The following is a 24,513-nucleotide window of genomic DNA, read 5'->3' as shown; positions in this document are numbered from 1 at the left end:
TTTTGGGTCTAAAGGACCTATTGGGTCTATTGCCTATTGAAGCCAAGTGGCCTATTCGTGTGTGAACCCGCCAATTGCCGCTTGCGGCTATATTTATTATTATTATTCTTTTTCTCCGCTAAAACGCGTTGTGCAGCCTAAACCGTAAGACCTACAGACTTCTCCTTTGGCCAACTTGTAGTACTCCCCTCCGCTACTCAGGCGCAACACGCCAGCCCGATCCGACCATAGGTGGCGCTATAGCGCGCAAAAACGCATGAAAAAGTTTACACAGGTGTTTCTCCTACACCGTATGTCCTAGAGATAAAATTCAAACTGCATCTGATCAGGCATGAGCTCATCTAAAAAAAGTTCCATTGAAGCTATATGCTCCGCCCCTTACATGTCGAGCTAATTTGCATAATATGCAAATACCCACACATTTTTGAGCGCGTACTAGTCCCTGGATTTTTCACATACATGCACATATGTGGTATCCAGGCGCTCACAAGAGTCTGAACTTTAATTGTTATGGAGCCAAAGTGCACATTTCTGCACATGGGCGTGGCCACATGCATCACAAGTCAAGCGTAGAAAATTCCTTCGCCAAAAATCCACATATTCTGCTGTATCTCAGGCATACTTTCATGTATTCACTCCAAATTTCACACACATGTACCTATTGGGTGTCTAGACCGGCACATACATTTTGGCAGACATGCACACCTAGGTGGCGCTATAACGGCCAAAAAACTCTCCTGCCCACACCGATTGGCCAAATAACTCCAAACTTGGTACGCATCATCTATATGCACCTATGACACAGGTCCTTGACCTGCACCATCATATGTCCAATATGGCCGCCGCTATCGACCAATCAGCTTTCAGTACACCTTTCACAAGCTTTTCATATGCCAATTTTTTTTCTGCCTTAAAACTTGTTGTGCAGCCTAAACCGTAAGACCTACAGACTTCTCCTTTGGCCAACTTGTAGTACTCCTCTCCGCTACTCAGGCGCAACACGCCAGCCCGATCCGACCATAGGTGGCGCTATAGCGCACAAAAACGCATGAAAAAGTTTAAACTGGTGTTTCTCCTAAACCGTATGTCCTAGAGACAAAATGTAAACTTCACCTGATCAGGCATGTGCTCATCTAAAAAAAGTTCCATTGAAGCCATATGCTCCGCCCCTTACATGTCGAGCTAATTTGCATAATATGCAAATTTGCACACATTTTTGAGCGCGTACTAGTCCCTGGATTTTTCACATACATGCACATATGTGGTATCCAGGCGCTCACAAGAGTCTGAACTTTAATTGTTATGGAGCCAAAGTGCACATTTCTGCACATGGGCGTGGCCACATGCATCACAAGTCAAGCGTAGAAAATTTCTTCGCCAAAAATCCACATATTCTGCTGTATCTCAGGCATACTTTCATGTATTCACTCCAAATTTCACACACATGTACCTATTGGGTGTCTAGACCGGTACATACATTTTGGCAGACATGCACACCTAGGTGGCGCTATAACGGCCAAAAAACTCTCCTGCTCACACCGATTGGCCAAATAACTCCAAACTTGGTACGCATCATTTATATGCACCTATGACACAGGTCCTTGACCTGCACCATCATATGTCCAATATGGCCGCCGCTATCGACCAATCAGCTTTCAGTTCACATTTCACAAGCTTATCATATGCCAATCAACATGAAACTCACATATTATGTTCATCTACACACTCTCTAAGACATACTCAAGTATGACGGGAATTGCACCACTAGGTGGCGCTATACTAGAATTTCCTGAATTACCCCTACATCTTTCTTACACATGCACACACATGCAATGGCCTACCTATAGGTTTCATATACACATTGCTTCACCCATACCTACCCAGTGATTACACACACATGCTTACGCATCTCAGGCGTGCCAGATGGTGCCCATACCCTGCGCTTGGACCCCGTAATTGCCGCTTGCGGCTATATTTATTATTATTATTATTCTTTTTCTCCGCTAAAACGCGTTGTGCAGCCTAAACCGTAAGACCTACAGACTTCTCCTTTGGCCAACTTGTAGTACTCCTCTCCGCTACTCAGGCGCAACACGCCAGCCCGATCCGACCATAGGTGGCGCTATAGCGCACACAAACGCATGAAAAAGTTTAAACAGGTGTTTCTCCTAAACCGTATGTCCTAGAGACAAAATGTAAACTTCATCTGATCAGGCATGTGCTCATCTAAAAAAAGTTCCATTGAAGCCATATGCTCCGCCCCTTACATGTGGAGCTAATTTGCATAATATGCAAATACGCACACATTTTTGAGCGCGTACTAGTCCCTGGATTTTTCACATACATGCACATATGTGGTATCCATGCGTTCAGAAGAGTCTGAACTTTAATTGTTATGGAGCCAAAGTGCACATTTCTGCACATGGGCGTGGCCACATGCATCAGAAGTCAAGCGTAGAAAATTCCTTCGCCAAAAATCCACATATTCTGCTGTATCTCAGGCATACTTTCATGTATTCACTCCAAATTTCACACACATGTACCTAGTGGGTGTCTAGACCGGCACATACATTTTGGCAGACATGCACACCTAGGTGGCGCTATAACGGCCAAAAAACTCTCCTGCCCACACCGATTGGCCAAATAACTCCAAACTTGGTACGCATCATCTATATGCACCTATGACACAGGTCCTTGACCTGCACCATCATATGTCCAATATGGCCACCGCTATCGACCAATCAGCTTTCAGTACACCTTTCACAAGCTTATCATATGCCAATTAACAGGAAACTCACATATTATGTTCATCTACACACCCTCTAATACATATCAAAGTATGACGGGAATTGCACCACTAGGTGGCGCTATCCTAGAAATTCCTTAATTACTCCTACATGCTTTCATGTAGAAGGACAGTCATGATCTCATATGATTCTATGCAAAATCACTAACAACTTTGTAATTGCAAGTGCTTTGCAAAAAAGTACAGATTTTTGTGTATAATCCAATACATATAATTTACACTTTTCATACTAGTCCTAGGATTTTCACTCCATCACCTCAAATCACATATTATAATATCCAGCAGCATGTGAAATACAAAACTGGTGGAACAAATTCTAAGATTCTTGCAATTTAATATTTTTCATATGCATCACAATGGTACCGTCATGACATATGAACTGCATATTTCAAAAACTCCCCTATATAATGTCTGATTGTTATGAAAATGGACAGACACATTCAGAAGACCACTGAGGTGATATCTGCCAAGTTTGTGCCAAATCCATCCACAAATGGTTGTACTGTGAATATTTTCATTTTCTATGCTGAACATGCATGCAGATCAAAGGTCATTCTTTTCCTCAAAAGAGTTAGAGTTGAGCCTGTAATCCAGTCAGACCCATTAGCTCAATGGGTAGAGCAATGTGCTCCCAGCCGCAATGCACGTGGACAACGGGGGTTCGAATCCCACGTTGGGCAGTATTCCACCATAAGTTTAAAAAGCTGCCATTTTGATTCTGTTTTTTGAGCAGGTACTTCATTCACGAACGTGCTTCATATACTTTCATGTACATTTCATAAAGCTTTACATAATGTTGTGCCAGTGGGTGCAAAATCTTGCCAAACCTCAGCTTGGACCCCGTAATCGCCGCTTGCGGCTATATTTAGGGTTCACACACATAGTGTGGGAAACCTATTGTTATTGCTCGGATTTTTCTTTCTTATTATTATTATTATTTTTCTCCGCATAAAACGCATACTGCAGCCTAGACCGTAAGGCCCAGGGAGACCAAACTTGGCAGAATGGTGTAGTCTGTTTGCGGGACCGTGCTAAAGTACAGAGACCCACATTGGCCTGATGGTGGCGCTATAGCGCAGCATTTTGTGTTTTGGTCTATATCTCTCTCCCCGTAGGTCCTAGAAACAAAATTCCACTTCAGGTGCATTCCTTGGCTCCAGACAAACAAAAAAGCCTCAAGAACCATTAAGCTCCGCCTACTTAGATTTTTTGCTAATTTGCATAATATGCAAAACCTACTTTTTTATACTAGTCCCTGGTTTTTCATCGGATTTGTTCAATCTTGGTGTCAAAATATTCAGAAGAATCTCATTATCTATAAATTTGAACAAAATTGTTACATTTGCATACAGTGTCGTTGTGACATGTCAATCAATAGCTCTGAGGCGTGGCCAAATTGACTTCAGCAGCTATATCTCAGCAATGCTTTGACCTATCTTTATGAAAATTTATCAGTTGTTAGGGCACATGACTCAGAGGTCACACGTCAAAGCTGGCCACGATTGTCCAATAGGGGGCGCTATAACATGGGGAAATTTGTTTCTCAGAAACCATTAGTCACATCAAGCCCAAACTTTACAGGCATCATCAGGGGCCCAAGTGGTATCAAGGCACACAATGATGACCTCATCACTCAAAAAACATGGCCGCCATGAGCCAATTAATTTTTATTTGAATTAATTGGCCATTTGACAGACTTACCATTGGCCAATCAACATGAAACCTCATCACTGTGCATATCCCAGGACTATGTGTCATACTGTGCAGTGTTGAAACATTTGGCCACTAGGTGGCGCTATTTGTGAAAATCATGCATAACTCCTCCAAATTTTCACGTAGGAACATGCAACTTGTTTCTTTTTATACCTTGCAGTAGACCTGACAACGTTGCAATTACAAGTCCTATTAAAAAATGCATACTTTTGTCACATTCATCAATTGTTTGAAAATAGCTCTTTAAGAACTAGTCCTAGGAATTTGATCCAATGATGGCAAAAATGGCATAGGCATAATCTGTAGACACTGTAGTTAACTAAATAAGGAAAAAATGTTGCATTTTTATTTGTCTGATTGGTCAATTTTTCCATTATATCCTTCTGGCCATGCCATAAATGACCTTTATTGCTATAACTCATAAACCATGTAAGTGATCAACTCCCAATTTGAAAGGCTTTTATACACTGAGGTCCTTGTGCGGTAGGCCAAGTTTGGTTCAAATTGGCCTGTCGGAGGCGCTACAGTACCCAAAAACCTGAGAAATCATAAAAACTCACGCAGCAATCTTGTTATGCAGAATGCAGACAAGTAATGGGGCTTGTATGATTCAGATCAATGAGGTCTATAACATTGCAATTACATCTCATAACAAAAAGTGCACTGCCTGACCAGAAATGAACCTTTTAATTCACCAAAATGTCATTGCATTACTGAGATTAATGAGATCAGTATGATAGTACTTGGGCTCCATCTAGTGGCCAAACACCAAAACTGACTGAAAACAATTGCTCACATGAAACACCACACAAACGCACACAAAGCTGATCTCAGCATGTGATTTAGTTCTGTGATCTGAATCATTTTGCCAATACACATTATTTTGATCCTTTTGGGCCTTTAGTGCCTCAGTTGAATTGAATGTTTTGTCACATTGATTTACTTGTGCATTTTTTCCACTCAAACAGCTTCTATTCACTTTTGGGTCTAAAGGACCTATTGGGCTTCTTTTTGCCTATTGAGGCCAAGAGGCCAATTTGTTGGTCTAAAAGACCCTTTGGGCTTTTTTGCCTTTTTTTGTGTGAACCCGCCAATCGCCGCTTGCGGCTATATTTATTATTATTATTATTCTTTTTCTCCGCTAAAACGCGTCGTGCAGCCTAAACCGTAAGACCTACAGACTTCTCCTTTGGCCAACTTGTAGTACTCCTCTCCGCTACTCAGGCGCAACACGCCAGCCCGATACGACCATAGGTGGCGCTATAGCGCACAAAAACGCATGAAAAAGTTTAAACTGGTGTTTCTCCTAAACCGTATGTCGTAGAGACAAAATGTAAACTTCATCTGATCAGGCATGTGCTCATCTAAAAAAAGTTCCATTGAAGCCATATGCTCCGCCCCTTACATGTCGAGCTAATTTGCATAATATGCAAATTTGCACAAATTTTTGAGCGCATACTAGTCCCTGGATTTTTCACATACATGCACATATGTGATATCCAGGCGCTCAGAAGAGTCTGAACTTTAATTATTATGGAGCCAAAGTGCACATTTCTGCACATGGGCGTGGCCACATGCATCACAAGTCAAGCGTAGAAAATTCCTTCGCCAAAAATCAACATATTCTGCTATATCTCAGGCATTCTTTCACGTATTCATACCAAATTTCACACACATGTACCTACTGGGTGTCTAGACCTGCACATGCATTTTGGCAGACATGCACATCTAGGTGGCGCTATAACGGCCAAAAAACTCTCCTGCCCACACCGATTGGCCAAATAACTCCAAACTTGGTACGCATCATCAATATGCACCTATGACACAGGTCCTTGACCTGCACCATCATATGTCCAATATGGCCGCCGCTATCGACCAATCAGCTTTCAGTACACCTTTCACAAGCTTTTCATATGCCAATTTTTTTTCTGCCTTAAAACGCGTTGTGCAGCCTAAACCGTAAGACCTACAGACTTCTCCTTTGGCCAACTTGTAGTACTCCTGTCCGCTACTCAGGTGCAACACGCCAGCACGATCCGCCCATAGGTGGCGCTACAGCGCACACAAACGCATGAAAAAGTTTACACAGGTGTTTCTCCTAAACCGTATGTCCTAGAGACAAAATGTAAACTGCATCTGATCAGGCATGAGCTCATCTAAAAAAAGTTCCATTGAAGCCATATGCTCCGCCCCTTACATGTCGAGCTAATTTGCACAATATGCAAATTTGCTTACATTTTTGAGCGCATACTAGTCCCTGGATTTTTCACATATATGCACATATGTGGTATCCAGGCGCTCACAAGAGTCTGAACTTTAATTGTTATGGAGCCAAAGTGCACATTTCTGCACATGGGCTTGGCCACATGCATCACAAGTCAAGCGTAGAAAATTCCTTCGCCAAAAATCCACATATTCTGCTGTATCTCAGGCATACTTTCATGTATTCACCCCAAATTTTACACACATGTACCTATTGGGTGTCTAGACCGGCACATACATTTTGGCAGACATGCACACCTAGGTGGCGCTATAACAGCCAAAAAACTCTCCTGCCCACACCGATTGGCCAAATAACTCCAAACTTGGTATGCATCATCTATATGCACCTATGACACAGGTCCTTGACCTGCACCATCATATGTCCAATATGGCCGCCGCTATCGACCAATCAGCTTTCAGTTCACATTTCACAAGCTTATCATATGCCAATCAACATGAAACTCACATATTATGTTCATCTACACACCCTCTAAGACATACTCAAGTATGACGGGAATTGCACCACTAGGTGGCGCTATACTAGAATTTCCTGAATTACCCCTACATCTTTCTTACACATGCACACACATGCAATGGCCTACCTATAGGTTTCATATACACATTGCTTCACCCATACCTACCCAGTGATTACACACACATGCTTACGCATCTCAGGCGTGCCAGATGCTGCCCATACCCTGTGCTTGGACCCCGTAATTGCCGCTTGCGGCTATATTTATTATTATTATTTTTCTCCGCATAAAACGCATACTGCAGCCTAGACCGTAAGGCCCAGGGAGACCAAACTTGGCAGACTGGTGTAGTCTGTTTGCGGGACCGTGCTAAAGTACAGAGACCCACATTGGCCTGATGGTGGCGCTATAGCGCAGCATTTTGCGTTTTGGTCCATATCTCCCACCCCGTAGGTCGTAGAAACAAAATTCCACTTCAGGTGCATTCCTTGGCTCCAGACAAACAAAAAAGCCTCAAGAACCATTAAGCTCCGCCTACTTAGATTTTTTGCTAATTTGCATAATATGCAAAACCTACTTTTTTATACTAGTCCCTGGTTTTTCATCTGATCACCACAATCTTGGTGTCAAAATATTCACAAGAATCTCATTATCAAGGAACATCAACAAAACTGTGACATTGGTATACAGTCTGGTTGTCACATGTCAATCAATAGCTCTGAGGCGTGGCCAAATTGACTTCAGCAGCTATATCTCAGCAATGCTTTGACCTATCTTTATGAAAATTTATCAGTTGTTAGGGCACATGACTCAGAGGTCACAGGTCAAAGCTGGCCACGATTGTCCAATAGGGGGCGCTATAACATGGGGAAATTTGTTTCTCAGAAACCATTAGTCACATCAAGCCCAAACTTTACAGGCATCATCAGGGGCCCAAGTGGTATCAAGGCACACAATGATGACCTCATCACTCAAAAAACATGGCCGCCATGAGCCAATTAATTTTTATTTCAATTAATTGGCCATTTGACAGACTTACCATTGGCCAATCAACATGAAACCTCATCACTGTGCATATCCAAGGACTATGTGTCATACTGTGCAGTGTTGAAACATTTGGCCACTAGGTGGCGCTATTTGTGAAAATCATGCATAACTCCTCCAAATTTTCACTTAGGAACATGCAACTTGTTTCTTTTTATACCTTGCAGTAGACCTGACAACTTTGCAATTACAAGTCCTATTAAAAAATGCATACTTTTGTCACATTCATCAATTGTTTGAAAATAGCTCTTTAAGAACTAGTCCTAGGAATTTGATCCAATGATGGCAAAAATGGCATAGGCATAATCTGTAGACACTGTAGTTAACTAAATATGGAAAAAATGTTGCATTTTTATTTGTCTGATTGGTCAATTTTTCCATTATATCCTTCTGGCCATGCCATAAATGACCTTTATTGCTATAACTCATAAACCATGTAAGTGATCAACTCCCAAATTGAAAGGCTTTTATACACTGAGGTCCTTGTGAGGTAGGCCAAGTTTGGTTCAAATTGGCCTGTCGGAGGCGCTACAGCACCCAAAAACCTGAGAAATCATAAAAACTCACGCAGCAATCTTGTTATGCAGAATGCAGACAAGTAATGGGGCTTGTATGATTCAGATCAATGAGGTCTATAACATTGCAATTACATCTCATAACAAAAAGTGCACTGCCTGACCAGAAATGAACCTTTTAATTCACCAAAATGTCATTGCATTACTGAGATTAATGAGATATCAGTATGATAGTACTTGGGCTCCATCTAGTGGCCAAACACCGAAACTGACTGAAAACAATTGCTTACATGAAACACCACACAAACGCACACAAAGCTGATCTCAGCATGTGATTTAGTTCTGTGATCTAAATCATTTTGCCAATACACATTATTTTGATCCTTTTGGGCCTTTAGTGCCTCAGTTGAATTGAATGTTTTGTCACATTGATTTACTTATGCATTTTTTCCACTCAAACAGCTTCTATTCACTTTTGGGTCTAAAGGACCTATTGGGCTTCTTTTTGCCTATTGAGGCCAAGAGGCCAATTTGTTGGTCTAAAAGACCCTTTGGGCTTTTTTGCCTTTTTTTGTGTGAACCCGCCAATCGCCGCTTGCGGCTATATTTATTATTATTATTTTTCTCCGCATAAAACGCATACTGCAGCCTAAACCGTAAGGCCCAGGGAGACCAAACTTGGCAGACTGGTGTAGTCTGTTTGCGGGACCGTGCTAAAGTACAGAGACCCACATTGGCCTGATGGTGGCGCTATAGCGCAGCATTTTGCGTTTTGGTCCATATCTCCCACCCCGTAGGTCGTAGAAACAAAATTCCACTTCAGGTGCATTCCTTGGCTCCAGACAAACAAAAAAGCCTCAAGAACCATTAAGCTCCGCCTACTTAGATTTTTTGCTAATTTGCATAATATGCAAAACCTACTTTTTTATACTAGTCCCTGGTTTTTCATCTGATCACCACAATCTTGGTGTCAAAATATTCACAAGAATCTCATTATCAAGGAACATCAACAAAACTGTGACATTGGTATACAGTCTGGTTGTCACATGTCAATCAATAGCTCTGAGGCGTGGCCAAATTGACTTCAGCAGCTATATCTCAGCAATGCTTTGACCTATCTTTATGAAAATTTATCAGTTGTTAGGGCACATGACTCAGAGGTCACAGGTCAAAGCTGGCCACGATTGTCCAATAGGGGGCGCTATAACATGGGGAAATTTGTTTCTCAGAAACCATTAGTCACATCAAGCCCAAACTTTACAGGCATCATCAGGGGCCCAAGTGGTATCAAGGCACACAATGATGACCTCATCACTCAAAAAACATGGCCGCCATGAGCCAATTAATTTTTATTTGAATTAATTGGCCATTTGACAGACTTACCATTGGCCAATCAACATGAAACCTCATCACTGTGCATATCCCAGGACTATGTGTCATACTGTGCAGTGTTGAAACATTTGGCCACTAGGTGGCGCTATTTGTGAAAATCATGCATAACTCCTCCAAATTTTCACTTAGGAACATGCAACTTGTTTCTTTTTATACCTTGCAGTAGACCTGACAACTTTGCAATTACAAGTCCCATTAAAAAATGCATACTTTTGTCACATTCATCAATTGTTTGAAAATAGCTCTTTAAGAACTAGTCCTAGGAATTTGATCCAATGATGGCAAAAATGGCATAGGCATAATCTGTAGACACTGTAGTTAACTAAATAAGGAAAAAATGTTGCATTTTTATTTGTCTGATTGGTCAATTTTTCCATTATATCCTTCTGGCCATGCCATAAATGACCTTTATTGCTATAACTCATAAACCATGTAAGTGATCAACTCCCAATTTGAAAGGCTTTTATAGACTGAGGTCCTTGTGAGGTAGGCCAAGTGTGGTTCAAATTGGCCTGTCGGAGGCGCTACAGTACCCAAAAACCTGAGAAATCATAAAAACTCACGCAGCAATCTTGTTATGCAGAATACAGACAAGTAATGGGGCTTGTATGATTCAGATCAATGAGGTCTATAACATTGCAATTACATCTCATAACAAAAAGTGCACTGCCTGACCAGAAATGAACCTTTTAATTCACCAAAATGTCATTGCATTACTGAGATTAATGAGATATCAGTATGATAGTACTTGGGCTCCATCTAGTGGCCAAACACCGAAACTGACTGAAAACAATTGCTCACATGAAACACCACACAAACGCACACAAAGCTGACCTCAGCATGTGATTTAGTTCGGTGATCTGAATCATTTTGCCAATACACATTATTTTGATCCTTTTGGGCCTTTAGTGCCTCAGTTGAATTGAATGTTTTGTCACATTGATTTACTTATGCATTTTTTCCACTCAAACAGCTTCTATTCACTTTTGGGTCTAAAGGACCTATTGGGCTTCTTTTTGCCTATTGAGGCCAAGAGGCCAATTTGTTTGTCTAAAAGACCCTTTGGGCTTTTTTGCCTTTTTTTGTGTGAACCCGCCAATCGCCGCTTGCGGCTATATTTAGGGGTCCAAGCACCAGCGGTGCTGGAACCCTATTGTAATTGTTCTGATTATTATTATTATTATTATTATTCTTTTTCTCCGCTAAAACGCGTCGTGCAGCCTAAACCGTAAGTCCTACAGACTTCTCCTTTGGCCAACTTGTAGTACTCCTCTCCGCTACTCAGGCGCAACACGCCAGCCCGATCCGACCATAGGTGGCGCTATAGCGCACAAAATCGCATGAAAAAGTTTACACAGGTGTTTCTCCTACACCGTATGTCCTAGAGATAAAATTCAAACTGCATCTGATCAGGCATGAGCTCATCTAAAAAAAGTTCCATTGAAGCTATATGCTCCGCCCCTTACATGTCGAGCTAATTTGCATAATATGCAAATACACACACATTTTTGAGCGCGTACTAGTCCCTGGATTTTTCACATACATGCACATATGTGGTATCCAGGCGCTCACAAGAGTCTGAACTTTAATTGTTATGGAGCCAAAGTGCACATTTCTGCACATGGGCGTGGCCACATGCCTCACAAGTCAAAGGTCGAAAAATCCTTCGCCAAAAATGCACATATTCTGCTGTATCTCAGGCATGCTTTGACAGATTCACACCAAATTTCACACACATGTACCTATTGGGTGTCTAGACCGGCACATACATTTTGGCAGACATGCACACCTAGGTGGCGCTATAACGGCCAAAAAACTCTCCTGCCCACACCGATTGGCCAAATAACTCCAAACTTGGTACGCATCATCTATATGCACCTATGACACAGGTCCTTGACCTGCACCATCATATGTCCAATATGGCCGCCGCTATCGACCAATCAGCTTTCAGTACACCTTTCACAAGCTTATCATATGCCAATCAACATGAAACTCACATATTATGTTCATCTACACACCCTCTAATACATATCAAAGTATGACGGGAATTGCACCACTAGGTGGCGCTATACTAGAAATTCCTGAATTACTCCTACATGCTTTCATGTAGAAGGACAATCATGATCTCATATGATTCTATGCAAAATCACTAACAACTTTGTAATTGCAAGTGCTTTGCAAAAAAGTACAGATTTTTGTGTATAATCCAATACATATAATTTACACTTTTCATACTAGTCCTAGGATTTTCACTCCATCACCTCAAATCACATATTATAATATCCAGCAGCATGTGAAATACAAAACTGGTGGAACAAATTCTAAGATTCTTGCAATTTATTATTTTTCATATGCATCACAATGGTACCGTCATGACATATGAACTGCATATTTCAAAAACTCCCCTATATAATGTCTGATTGTTATGAAAATGGACAGACACATTCAGAAGACCACTGAGGTGATATCTGCCAAGTTTGTGCCAAATCCATCCACAAATGGTTGTACTGTGAATATTTTCATTTTCTATGCTGAACATGCATGCAGATCAAAGGTCATTCTTTTCCTCAAAAGAGTTAGAGTTGATCCTGTAATCCAGTCAGACCCATTAGCTCAATGGGTAGAGCAATGTGCTCCCAGCCACAATACACGTGGACAACGGGGGTTCGAATCCCACGTTGGGCAGTATTCCACCATAAGTTTAAAAAGCTGTCATTTCGATTCTGTTTTTTGAGCAGGTACTTCATTCACGAACGTGCTTCATATACTTTCATGTACATTTCATAAAGCTTTACATAATGTTGTGCCAGTGGGTGCAAAATCTTGCCAAACCTCAGCTTGGACCCCGTAATTGCCGCTTGCGGCTATATTTATTATTATTATTATTATTATTCTTTTTCTCCGCTAAAACGCGTTGTGCAGCCTAAACCGTAAGACCTACAGACTTCTCCTTTGGCCAAGTTGTAGTACTCCTCTCCGCTACTCAGGCGCAACACGCCAGCCCGATCCGACCATAGGTGGCGCTATAGCGCACACAAACGCATGAAAAAGTTTAAACAGGTGTTTCTCCTAAACCGTATGTCCTAGAGACAAAATGTAAACTTCATCTGATCAGGCATGTGCTCATCTAAAAAAAGTTTCATTGAAGCCATATGCTCCGCCCCTTACATGTCGAGCTAATTTGCATAACATGCAAATACGCACACATTTTTGAGCGCGAACTAGTCCCTGGATTTTTCACATACATGCACATATGTGGTATCCAGGCGCTCACAAGACTCTGAACTTTAATTCTAGCAGAGCAAAAGTTCACATTTCTGCACATGGGCGTGGCCACATACCTCAAAAGTCAAAGGTCAAAAAATCCTTCGCCAAAAATACACATATTCTGTTATATCTCAGGCATGCTTTCACGTATTCACACCAAATTTCACATACATGCACCTATTGGGTGTCTAGACCTGCACATACATTTTGGCAGACATGCACACCTAGGTGGCGCTATAACGGCCAAAAAACTCTCCTGCCCACACCGATTGGCCAAATAACTCCAAACTTGGTACGCATCATCTATATGCACCTACGGCACAGGTCCTTGACCTGCACCATCATATGTCCAATATGGCCGCCGCTATCGACCAATCAGCTTTCAGTCCGCTAAAATGCATCGTGCAGCCTAATCCGTAACACCTACAGACTTCTCCTTTGGCCAACTTGTAGTACTCCTCTCTGCTACTCAGGCGCAACACGCCAGCTCGATCCGCCCATAGGTGGCGCTATAGAGCGCAAAAAATTGTCACGCCTACACCGTATGTCATAAACAAAAAATTCCAATTGCATCTGATCAGTCATCTTCCATTCTACAAAAAATAAATTTGAAGCTATTAGCTCCGCCCCTTACATTTCGAGCTAATTTGCATAATATGCAAATACACACACATTTTTGAGCGCGAACTAGTACCTGGATTTTTCACATACATGCACATATGTGGTATCAAAATGTTCAGAAGACTCTGAACTTTGATTCTAGCAGAGCAAAAGTGCACATTTCCACACATGGGCGTGGCCACATGCCTCACAAGTCAAAGGTAAAAAAATTCTTCGCCAAAAATCCACATATTCTGCTGTATCTCAGGCATGCTTTCACGTATTCACTCCAAATTTCACACACATGTACCTATTGGGTGTCTAGACCTGCACATACATTTTGGCAGACATGCACACCTAGGTGGCGCTATAACGGCCAAAAAACTCTCCTGCCCACACCGATTGCCCAAATAACTCCAAACTTGTTACAAACCACCACAAATGGTTGTACTGTGAATATTTTCATTTTCCATGCTGAACATGCATGCTGATGCAAAGGTCATTCTTTTCCTCAAAAGAGCTAGAGTTGAGCCTGTAATCGGGTCAGGCCCATTAGCTCAATGGGTAGAGCAAGGTGCTCCCGGCCACAATGCATGTGGACAATGGCGGTTCGAATTCCGCGCCGGGCAGCACACCACCATAAGTTTTAAAAGCTGCAATTTAGATTCTGTTTTTTTAGCAGGCACTTCATTCACGAACGTGCTTCATATACTTTCATATACATTTCAAATACCTTTACATGATGTACCAGTGGGTGCGCAAATCTTGCCAAACCTCAGCTTGGACCCCGTAATTGCCGCTTGCGGCTATATTTCTTATTATTATTTTTCTCCGCATAAAACGCATACTGCAGCCTAGACCGTAAGGCCCAGGTAGACCAAAATTGGCAGACTGGTGTAGTCTGTTTGCGGGACCGTGCTAAAGTACAGACACCCAAATTGGCCTGATGGTGGCGCTATAGCGCAGCATTTTGCGTTTGGGTTCATATCTCCCACCCCGTAGGTCCTAGAAACAAAATTCCACTTCAGGTGCATTCCTTGGCTCCAGACAAACAAAAAAGCCTCAAGAACCATTAAGCTCCGCCTACTTAGATTTTTTGCTAATTTGCATAATATGCAAAACCTACTTTTTTATACTAGTCCCTGGTTTTTCATCTGATCACCACAATCTTGGTGTCAAAACATTCACAAGAATCTCATTATCAAGGAATATCAACAAAACTGTGACATTGGTATACAGTCTGGTTGTCACATGTCAATCAATAGCTTTGAGGCGTGGCCAAATTGACTTCAGCAGCTATATCTCAGCAATGCTTTGACCAATCTTCATGAAAATTTATCAGTTGTTAGAGCACATGATTCAAAGGTCACAGGTCAAAGCTGGCCACGATTGTCCAATAGGGGGCGCTATAACATGGGAAAAACTGTATCTCAGAAACCGTTGGTCACATCGAGCCAAAACTTTACACGCATCATCAGGGGCCCAAGTGGTATCAAGGCACACATGGATGACATCATCACTCAAAAAACATGGCCGCCATGAGCTAATTAATTTTTATTTGAATTAATTGGCCATTTGACAGACTTACCATAGGTACATACACATGAAACTGACATGGTATGTTCATGTACACACCCTCTAAGACATACTCATGTTAGAAGGGAATTGCACCACTAGGTGGCGCTATACTAGAAAATCCAGAATTTCTCCTACATATTTTCACTTATCAAGAAATGCTTGCACTCATATGATTGTATGCAGAATTCCTAGCAACTTTCTAATTACATGTGCTTTGCAAAAATGTACCACTTTTTCACTATTATCAAATATATATAACTTGTCATTTTCATACTAGTCCTAGTTATTATTATTATTTTTCTCCGCATAAAACGCATACTGCAGCCTAAACCGTAAGGCCCAGGGACACCAAACTTGGCAGACTGGTGTAGTCTGTTTGCGGGACCGTGCTTAAGTACAGACACCCAAATTGGCCTCATGGTGGCGCTATAGCGCAGCATTTTGCGTTTGGGTTCATATCTCCCACCCCGTAGGTCGTAGAAACAAAATTCCACTTCAGGTGCATTCCTTGGCTCCAGACAAACAAAAAAGCCTCAAGAACCATTAAGCTCCGCCTACTTAGATTTTTGCTAATTTGCATAATATGCAAAACCTACTTTTTCATACTAGTCCCTGGTTTTTCATCTGATCACCACAATCTTGGTGTCAAAATATTCACAAGAATCTCATTATCAAGGAACATCAACAAAACTGTGACATTGGTATACAGTCTGGTTGTCACATGTCAATCAATAGCTCTGAGGCGTGGCCAAATTGACTTCAGCAGCTATATCTCAGCAATGCTTTGACCTATCTTTATGAAAATTTATCAGTTGTTAGGGCACATGACTCAGAGGTCACAGGTCAAAGCTGGCCACGATTGTCCAATAGGGGGCGCTATAACATGGGGAAATTTGTTTCTCAGAAACCATTAGTCACATCAAGCCCAAACTTTACAGGCATCATCAGGGGCCCAAGTGGTATCAAGGCACACAATGATGACCTCATCACTCAAAAAACATGGCCGCCATGAGCCAATTAATTTTTATTTGAATTAATTGGCCATTTGACAGACTTACCATTGGCCAATCAACATGAAACCTCATCACTGTGCATATCCCAGGACTATGTGTCATACTGTGCAGTGTTGAAACATTTGGCCACTAGGTGGCGCTGTTTGTGAAAATCATGAATAACTCCTTCAAATTTTCACTTAGGAACATGCAACTTGTTTCTTTTTATACCTTGCAGTAGACCTGACAACTTTGCAATTACAAGTCCTATTAAAAAATGCATACTTTTGTCACATTCATCAATTGTTTGAAAATAGCTCTTTAAGAACTAGTCCTAGGAATTTGATCCAATGATGGCAAAAATGGCATAGGCATAATCTGTAGACACTGTAGTTAACTAAATATGGAAAAAATGTTGCATTTTTATTTGTCTGATTGGTCCATTTTCCCATTATATCCTTCTGGTCATGCCATAAATGACCTTTATTGCTATAACTCATAAACCATGTAAGTGATCAACTCCCAATTTGAAAGGCTTTTATACACTGAGGTCCTTGTGAGGTAGGCCACGTTTGTTTCAAATTGGCCTGTCGGAGGCGCTACAGTACCCAAAAACCTGAGAAATCATAAAAACTCACGCAGCAATCTTGTTATGCAGAATACAGACAAGTAATGGGGCTTGTATGATTCAGATCAATGAGGTCTATAACATTGCAATTATATCTCATAACAAAAAGTGCACTGCCTGACCAGAAATGAACCTTTTAATTCACCAAAATGTCATTGCATTACTGAGATTAATGAGATATCAGTATGGTAGTACTTGGGCTCCATCTAGTGGCCAAACACCAGAACTGACTGAAAACTATTGCTCACATGAAACACCACACAAACACACACAAAGCTGATCTCAGCATGTGATTTAGTTCTGTGATCTGAATCATTTTGCCAATACACATTATTTTGATCCTTTTGGGCCTTTAGTGCCTCAGTTGAATTGAATGTTTTGTCACATTGATTTATTTGTGCATTTTTTCCACTCAAACAGCTTCTATTCACTTTTGGATCTAAAGGACCTATTGGGCTTCTTTTTGCCTATTGAGGCCAAGAGGCCAATTTGTTGGTCTAAAAGACCCTTTGGGCTTTTTTGCCTTTTTTTGTGTGAACCCGCCAATCGCCGCTTGCGGCTATATTTATTAGGGTTCACACACATAGTGTGGGAAACCTATTGTTATTGCTCGGATTTTTCTTTCTTATTAGGGTTCACACACGTAGTGTGGGAAACCTATTGTTATTGTTAGGTTTTTTCTTCTTTCTTATTATTATTATTATTTTTCTCCGCATAAAACGCATACTGCAGCCTAAACCGTAAGGCCCAGGGAGACCAAACTTGGCAGACTGGTGTAGTCTGTTTGCGGGACCGTGCTTAAGCACAGAGACCCACATTGGCCTGATGGTGGCGCTATAGCGCACCATTTTGCGTTTTGGTCCATATCTCCCAAACCGTAGGGCCTAGAAACAAAATTCCACTTCTGATGGATTCCTTGGCTCAAGCCAAACAAAAAAGCCTCAAGAACCATTAAGCTCCGCCTACTTAGATTTTTTGCTAATTTGCATAATATGCAAAACCTACTTTTTTATACTAGTCCCTGGTTTTTCATCTGATCACCACAATCTTGGTGTCAAAATATTCACAAGAATCTCATTATCAAGGAACATCAACAAAACTGTGACATTGGTATACAGTCTGGTTGTCACATGTCAATCAATAGCTCTGAGGCGTGGCCAAATTGACTTCAGCAGCTATATCTCAGCAATGCTTTGACCTATCTTTATGAAAATTTATCAGTTGTTAGGGCACATGACTCAGAGGTCACAGGTCAAAGCTGGCCACGATTGTCCAATAGGGGGCGCTATAACATGGGGAAATTTGTTTCTCAGAAACCATTAGTCACATCAAGCCCAAACTTTACAGGCATCATCAGGGGCACAAGTGGTATCAAGGCACACAATGATGACCTCATCACTCAAAAAACATGGCCGCCATGAGCCAATTAATTTTTATTTGAATTAATTGGCCATTTGACAGACTTACCATTGGCCAATCAACATGAAACCTCATCACTGTGCATATATCAGGACTATGTGTCATACTGTGCAGTGTTGAAACATTTGGCCACTAGGTGGCGCTATTTGTGAAAATCATGCATAACTCCTCCAAATTTTCACTTAGGAACATGCAACTTGTTTCTTTTTATACCTTGCAGTAGACCTGACAACTTTGCAATTACAAGTCCTATTAAAAAATGCATACTTTTGTCACATTCATCAATTGTTTGAAAATAGCTCTTTAAGAACTAGTCCTAGGAATTTGATCCAATGATGGCAAAAATGGCATAGGCATAATCTGTAGACACTGTAGTTAACTAAATATGGAAAAAATGTTGCATTTTTATTTGTGTGATTGGTCAATTTTTCCATTATATCCTTCTGGCCATGCCATAAATGACCTTTATTGCTATAACTCATAAACCATGTAAGTGATCAACTCCCAATTTGAAAGGCTTTTATACACTGAGGTCCATGTGAGGTAGGCCAAGTTTGGTTCAAATTGGCCTGTCGGAGGCGCTACAGTACCCAAAAACCTGAGAAATCATAAAAACTCACGCAGCAATCTTGTTATGCAGAATGCAGACAAGTAATGGGGCTTGTATGATTCAGATCAATGAGGTCTATAACATTGCAATTACATCTCATAACAAAAAGTGCACTGCCTGACCAGAAATGAACCTTTTAATTCACCAAAATGTCATTGCATTACTGAGATTAATGAGATATCAGTATGATAGTACTTGGGCTCCATCTAGTGGCCAAACACCGAAACTGACTGAAAACAATTGCTCACATGAAACACCACACAAACGCACACAAAGCTGATCTCAGCATGTGATTTAGTTCTGTGATCTGAATCATTTTGCCAATACACATTATTTTGATCCTTTTGGGCCTTTAGTGCCTCAGTTGAATTGAATGTTTTGTCACATTGATTTACTTATGCATTTTTTCCACTCAAACAGCTTCTATTCACTTTTGGATCTAAAGGACCTATTGGGCTTCTTTTTGCCTATTGAGGCCAAGAGGCCAATTTGTTGGTCTAAAAGACCCTTTGGGCTTTTTTGCCTTTTTTTGTGTGAACCCGCCAATCGCCGCTTGCGGCTATATTTATTATTATTATTTTTCTCCGCATAAAACGCATACTGCAGCCTAAACCGTAAGGCGCAGGGAGACCAAACTTGGCAGACTGGTGTAGTCTGTTTGCGGGACCGTGCTTAAGTACAGACACCCAAATTGGCCTCATGGTGGCGCTATAGCGCAGCATTTTGCGTTTGGATTCATATCTCCCACCCCGTAGGTCCTAGACACAAAATTCCACTTCAGGTGCATTCCTTGGCTCCAGACAAACAAAAAAGCCTCAAGAACCATTAAGCTCCGCCTACTTAGATTTTTTGCTAATTTGCATAATATGCAAAACCTACTTTTTTATACTAGTCCCTGGTTTTTCATCTGATCACCACAATCTTGGTGTCAAAATATTCACAAGAATCTCCTTATCAAGGAACATCAACAAAACTGTGACATTGGTATACCGTCTGGTTGTCACATGTCAATCAATAGCTCTGAGGCGTGGCCAAATTGACTTCAGCAGCTATATCTCAGCAATGCTTTGACCTATCTTTATGAAAATTTATCAGTTGTTAGGGCACATGACTCAGAGGTCACAGGTCAAAGCTGGCCACGATTGTCCAATAGGGGGCGCTATAACATGGGGAAATTTGTTTCTCAGAAACCATTAGTCACATCAAGCCCAAACTTTACAGGCATCATCAGGGGCCCAAGTGGTATCAAGGCACACAATGATGACCTCATCACTCAAAAAACATGGCCGCCATGAGCCAATTAATTTTTATTTGAATTAATTGGCCATTTGACAGACTTACCATTGGCCAATCAACATCAAACCTCATCACTGTACATATCCCAGGACTATGTGTCATGCTGTGCAGTGTTGAAACATTTGGCCACTAGGTGGCGCTATTTGTGAAAATCATACATAACTCCTCCAAATTTTCACTTAGGAACATGCAACTTGTTTCATTTTATACCTTGCAGTAGACCTGACAACTTTGCAATTACAAGTCCTATTAAAAAATGCATACTTTTGTCACATTCATCAATTGTTTGAAAATAGCTCTTTAAGAACTAGTCCTAGGAATTTGATCCAATGATGGCAAAAATGGCATAGGCATAATCTGTAGACACTGTAGTTAACTAAATAAGGAAAAAATATTGCATTTTTATTTGTCTGATTGGTCAATTTTTCCATTATATCCTTCTGGCCATGCCATAAATGACCTTTATTGCTATAACTCATAAACCATGTAAGTGATCAACTCCCAATTTGAAAGGCTTTTATAGACTGAGGTCCTTGTGAGGTAGGCCAAGTTTGGTTCAAATTGGCCTGTCGGAGGCGCTACAGTACCCAAAAACCTGAGAAATCATAAAAACTCACGCAGCAATCTTGTTATGCAGAATACAGACAAGTAATTGGGCTTGTATGATTCAGATCAATGAGGTCTATAACATTGCAATTACATCTCATAACAAAAAGTGCACTGCCTGACCAGAAATTAACCTTTTAATTCACCAAAATGTCATTGCATTACTGAGATTAATGAGATATCAGTATGATAGTACTTGGGCTCCATCTAGTGGCCAAACACCGAAACTGACTGAAAACAATTGCTCACATGAAACACCACACACAAAGCTGACCTCAGCATGTGATTTAGTTCTGTGATCTGAATCATTTTGCCAATACACATTATTTTGATCCTTTTGGGCCTTTAGTGCCTCAGTTGAATTGAATGTTTTGTCACATTGATTTACTTATGCATTTTTTCCACTCAAACAGCTTCTATTCACTTTTGGGTCTAAAGGACCTATTGGGCTTCTTTTTGCCTATTGAGGCCAAGAGGCCAATTTGTTTGTCTAAAAGACCCTTTGGGCTTTTTTGCCTTTTTTTGTGTGAACCCGCCAATCGCCGCTTGCGGCTATATTTATTATTATTTTTCTCCGCATAAAACGCATACTGCAGCCTAAACCGTAAGGCCCAGGGACACCAAACTTGGCAGACTGGTGTAGTCTGTTTGCGGGACCGTGCTTAAGTACAGACACCCAAATTGGCCTCATGGTGGCGCTATAGCGCAGCATTTTGCGTTTGGGTTCATATCTCCCACCCCGTAGGTCGTAGAAACAAAATTCCACTTCAGGTGCATTCCTTGGCTCCAGACAAACAAAAAAGCCTCAAGAACCATTAAGCTCCGCCTACTTAGATTTTTGCTAATTTGCATAATATGCAAAACCTACTTTTTCATACTAGTCCCTGGTTTTTCATCTGATCACCACAATCTTGGTGTCAAAATATTCACAAGAATCTCATTATCAAGGAACATCAACAAAACTGTGACATTGGTATACAGTCTGGTTGTCACATGTCAATCAATAGCTCTGAGGCGTGGCCAAATTGACTTCAGCAGCTATATCTCAGCAATGCTTTGACCTATCTTTATGAAAATTTATCAGTTGTTAGGGCACATGACTCAGAGGTCACAGGTCAAAGCTGGCCACGATTGTCCAATAGGGGGCGCTATAACATGGGGAAATTTGTTTCTCAGAAACCATTAGTCACATCAAGCCCAAACTTTACAGGCATCATCAGGGGCCCAAGTGGTATCAAGGCACACAATGATGACCTCATCACTCAAAAAACATGGCCGCCATGAGCCAATTAATTTTTATTTGAATTAATTGGCCATTTGACAGACTTACCATTGGCCAATCAACATGAAACCTCATCACTGTGCATATCCCAGGACTATGTGTCATACTGTGCAGTGTTGAAACATTTGGCCACTAGGTGGCGCTGTTTGTGAAAATCATGAATAACTCCTTCAAATTTTCACTTAGGAACATGCAACTTGTTTCTTTTTATACCTTGCAGTAGACCTGACAACTTTGCAATTACAAGTCCTATTAAAAAATGCATACTTTTGTCACATTCATCAATTGTTTGAAAATAGCTCTTTAAGAACTAGTCCTAGGAATTTGATCCAATGATGGCAAAAATGGCATAGGCATAATCTGTAGACACTGTAGTTAACTAAATATGGAAAAAATGTTGCATTTTTATTTGTCTGATTGGTCCATTTTCCCATTATATCCTTCTGGTCATGCCATAAATGACCTTTATTGCTATAACTCATAAACCATGTAAGTGATCAACTCCCAATTTGAAAGGCTTTTATACACTGAGGTCCTTGTGAGGTAGGCCACGTTTGTTTCAAATTGGCCTGTCGGAGGCGCTACAGTACCCAAAAACCTGAGAAATCATAAAAACTCACGCAGCAATCTTGTTATGCAGAATACAGACAAGTAATGGGGCTTGTATGATTCAGATCAATGAGGTCTACAACATTGCAATTACATCTCATAACAAAAAGTGCACTGCCTGACCAGAAATGAACCTTTTAATTCACCAAAATGTCATTGCATTACTGAGATTAATGAGATATCAGTATGATAGTACTTGGGCTCCATCTAGTGGCCAAACACCGAAACTGACTGAAAACAATTGCTCACATGAAACACCACACAAATGCACACAAAGCTGATCTCAGCATGTGATTTAGTTCTGTGATCTGAATCATTTTGCCAATACACATTATTTTGATCCTTTTGGGCCTTTAGTGCCTCAGTTGAATTGAATGTTTTGTCACATTGATTTACTTATGCATTTTTTCCACTCAAACAGCTTCTATTCACTTTTGGGTCTAAAGGACCTATTGGGCTTCTTTTTGCCTATTGAGGCCAAGAGGCCAATTTGTTGGTCTAAAAGACCCTTTGGGCTTTTTTGCCTTTTTTTGTGTGAACCCGCCAATCGCCGCTTGCGGCTATATTTGGATTTTATAGTTCTTGATAACTGACAGGCAGAGAGAACTATTGTATTTCTTAAGAGAAGTTTATTGATTAGCCATTACAGCCAGACCATGCGGTGGTTTTTATTTACTGACCGCAGAGACACTCATGCCATTTTTGCTCAGAAAAGCAATTTGTAATAGCTGCCAGCATTCAAAGTTGAAGTAAGTTTGAAACGTGATTCTCTCTTCTCCCTGGTTCTTCAGCTGTGCTGTCGTGACCTCCATCCCTGCTGGACAGACCAAACTTTTTGAGTGCCAGAGGACTCTAGAGGGTCGCTACGTGACTGTAGTGCTGCCAGGAAACGGCACTCTGAGCCTGTGTGAGGTGGAGGTCTTTATGTCTCCAAAGTTCACCTTGAGGAAACCAAACTAAACATCATTTCTGTTTAGTTTGTTGCTATGAAAGTACAACTTTCATATTTGCATACTTATTCAGTATTGCCAAACATATTATGAATCCAAAATTATTATGGATAATTAAATTTACAATATGAGCAAATCAGTTTTGCCTTGCGTTTTTTGTAGATCAATTTAAGCAACAACATAATGTGTGGGGGGCGTGTGTGGAGGGTGTGAAGAGATTGTGTTTTGAGAGTTTGGAGGGTGTTTGGCGAGTGGGTAGAGAGTGTGGAGTGTGTGTAGAGATTGTGTTGAGGGTGTTTGGAGTGTGTTTGGAGGGTGTGGAGCAGCAGGCCAACTCAAACGAAACACAACTAGACTACGTGCTGGCAGTAAGGTTGTTGCCATGGTGACATGAAACAGCCATGTTCTGGGTCACTAGAGGAAGTCCTGAGGAGAGAACAGAAGAGCTCAAACAAGGCATAGGAGTGTGTG

General features: G+C 41.1%; 1 protein-coding gene across 3 annotated transcripts in view; it reads left to right on the top strand.

The window, feature by feature from the left end:
- Nucleotides 1-24,181, top strand: part of LOC143486818 (uncharacterized) — a 159,751-nt gene extending 135,570 nt beyond the window's left edge. For all 3 annotated transcript variants that reach the window (XM_076986284.1, XM_076986283.1, XM_076986275.1), the window contains one exon: nucleotides 23,884-24,181. In XM_076986284.1, coding sequence (XP_076842399.1) covers nucleotides 23,884-24,052 — 169 coding nt within the window. In that variant the 3' untranslated portion in view covers nucleotides 24,053-24,181. The remainder of the gene's footprint in view (nucleotides 1-23,883) is intronic.
- The last annotated feature ends 332 nt before the right edge of the window (nucleotides 24,182-24,513 follow it).

Source organism: Brachyhypopomus gauderio, chromosome 2, assembly GCF_052324685.1.
Source record: "Brachyhypopomus gauderio isolate BG-103 chromosome 2, BGAUD_0.2, whole genome shotgun sequence".
Lineage (NCBI taxonomy): Eukaryota > Metazoa > Chordata > Actinopteri > Gymnotiformes > Hypopomidae > Brachyhypopomus > Brachyhypopomus gauderio.
Note: the sequence above shows the minus strand (reverse complement) of the source record. Positions and strands in the feature narration are given on the sequence as shown.